Source organism: Mycena indigotica (assembly GCF_014461135.1).
Source record: "Mycena indigotica strain 171206Taipei chromosome Unknown Mind.scaff0017, whole genome shotgun sequence".
Taxonomy (NCBI): domain Eukaryota; kingdom Fungi; phylum Basidiomycota; class Agaricomycetes; order Agaricales; family Mycenaceae; genus Mycena; species Mycena indigotica.
This window is the reverse complement of record NW_023503016.1, coordinates 11,210-13,733: the sequence shown is the minus strand read 5'-3', so window position 1 is coordinate 13,733 and position 2,524 is coordinate 11,210. Positions and strand designations below refer to the sequence as shown.

The window sequence follows — 2,524 nt, the reverse complement described above, 5'->3', positions numbered from 1 at the left end:
TGGCTTAGCCCAGAGCCATACACGTCCGCACAAGTCCCCCACCGCAGGCCAAGGGACGACGGCTGGAATTGGGACAGACAGTGGCATTGACCACTCACCAAACTTCAAAGGTCGGAGCCGAAAGAGCCAGCGAGACGGGGGGCAATAGGTGCGTGATTCACTTTGTCGTTGGTACTTATCGTGCTTCATGCTAACTGGTCAGTGCCGCAAGCTTTCTCCGTCCCGCTCGTTGCCATGTCTTGCTGAACACGCTAAACTCCACCGGCACCCCTTCCTGGAATGACACACGCTCTCTCCATTGGCGTTTGAAGGCCAGAAATAAAAAGGGGAAAGAGCGAAGAGAGACGAGATGGGAAGCAGGAAGCGGGAGCTAGCCAGAGACGGGGAGACAAGGTGTGCTTTTCACCATCTACGCCGATTCCAAGCAAGCTTCCCGTTGGGCACAACCTCCATATCCACCCATGCGCTGGCAGCGCTGCGGCAAACGAATACTCGAACTGGCGGACAATCGTGGACGACACGATGGGACGGTAGTGAGCTTTTAGCAGCGGAAGAGGGCTGGTTTGAAGGTGCGCCTTTTTCACTGCATTTCCGCCCTCCTCTTACCGTCTTAAGCAGATATTCATCTCGACTGCTACACCTCCCGGACTGCTACACCCCCCGCGCTCGTTCTTCGATACAGCAACTCTCGTGTCGTGTCTTGCCGTGGGCCAACTATGGCCACCGTTTATGTCAGCAGTAGTGCGCGCTACCCAAGCGCACTGCGGAGCTATGCGAATGTAGAGAAGTGGGGAGGACAAGCTCAATGGGGCTGGGAGGAAGAGCAATTGTGTCGGGGCTGGTGTCCTGCAACTGTCTATCGACACCAGCAAAGGACTTCAATACCTTCAACGCGTCCGCCGTCATTCAGAGCTGACGGACAGTACTCGCTCTTAAAAGCGCTCGGGAATGCTTTGGGAAGGAGAACAACTGCCTCGGTATGTCTGCTTGTCATCGACTCCGGCTGAGCTGACGCGTTTTTGCAGCTTACTATTGAGGATGGCTTGCTGGAAACGGAAGAGTTCGGGCCCTGCGGGCGACCACCATGTGTGAGAAGTTACAGCCGGCGAGAGAGGTGTGTTGCAGCACCGAATTCCTCGCAAAAACATTCTGACCTTGCTCATACTAGACTTCATCCACTTCCGTTACCTCCGCAACTGGTGCTACCTTTGTTCCTCACGTCTATTGGTGCGTTACTTGACCCCGCTCAAGTGTTCTGGCTCACCGACGGGCTTGACGTCAGTTCGCTTACACTGTCGCGGACAAGTCTAAAAGTGAGGAGTCCTCTTCAGCGCTAAACCCATGCCAACGACGGATGCACAGCTGTTCTTATTCCGCACCCAGCGTAAAGCGCTCTTCCCCACTGACCTCAATGCGGATGACTGCCTGGCCATACTGTCGGAGTATGACTCGAATCCACCCACCGCACGGACAGACGCCCATCTAACTCATAAATCGCCTATTTTTCATCCTCTTATTTACCTCCTTCGTCTCCGCCTCCATCCACCTTGCCTGTGCTCGCCACCTTCGCCATCCGCGTCGCTTTCGGCCATCGGCCAGATCACGTGCCAGGCCGGCCTCCGCCGTCGGAAGGCCGATTTGTTCTCAATACATCTCGACGATTGTGACGATGTATCTCTCCCGATACAACAGCTGGGGCTCCCGCCGCCGTATCTCCATGCGAACCACAGTGTATCCTCTCTACCCAATTCTTTTGGTCGTCCTATCCGAAGCAGAAGGCTTTCGTCGAGCGCATTTTCTGGGCAGCCGACCGACAGGCCAAATATTTCGATGTATCTCTCCCGGTACAGCAGCTATGGTTCCCGCTGCTATACGCCCTCCCGACAACATCTTAGCTCTAGCAAATCTTTCCGCTGCGCTATTTGAAGCGGGGAGTCTTTGTCGAGCACATTTTCTGGCAAACAACGGCGGGCATGTAGGCGGGGTCTTCGCGCTGCGTAGTAGTATCCGGGCTCGAAAGGGTGTTCCATCATAAAGATCAGGGGTTATCTAGATGATAGAGAATGTCCGTTTGAGCATGCTGTGTTACTATCGTTGGCCTTCACGTCTGGTGCCACCGGTTTAGAACGAATCCAACGATACTCTATCTAAGTCTTTTGCTAGTCTCTTTTACTTTATGACCACATTTTTGTCTGTTTATCGACCAAGAATTGAAGCATCTTTATATATCAAATGTTGTACAACAACTCAAGCATATTATTGGTCAACACCCCAGTCTTTCAGCTTCTTGCACTCCCAGGATTTCCGCGTTGGATGGCCATTTGGCATCACAACTTCGACGCCAAACGTTCTCTGCAGGTGCTGCAAGTCGCGGATGTCCGCGTCCGGAATACCACATGGCGCAAACTCGACGACAAAGCGCGCGAGCTTCAGTTTGCGCTGAACAGGGTCGGAAGACATGTCCGCCGCGGCTGCACGCATGGCGATTCCGTCCAGGAACGGACGGATGTTGACCGGGGCTGGC

General features: G+C 54.1%; 1 protein-coding gene across 1 annotated transcript; it reads left to right on the top strand.

Moving 5' to 3' along the window:
- Window positions 1–349: 349 nt before the first annotated feature.
- Window positions 350–1,878, top strand: MIND_01374100 (uncharacterized protein; the record flags this gene model as incomplete). Its single annotated transcript, XM_037370161.1, has 5 exons — window positions 350–569; window positions 619–977; window positions 1,026–1,114; window positions 1,169–1,227; window positions 1,283–1,878. The coding sequence occupies 5 exons, from the start codon at window positions 350–352 to the stop codon at window positions 1,309–1,311; spliced, it is 756 nt and encodes a 251-aa protein (XP_037213162.1). The 3' UTR covers window positions 1,312–1,878.
- Window positions 1,879–2,524: the final 646 nt, after the last annotated feature.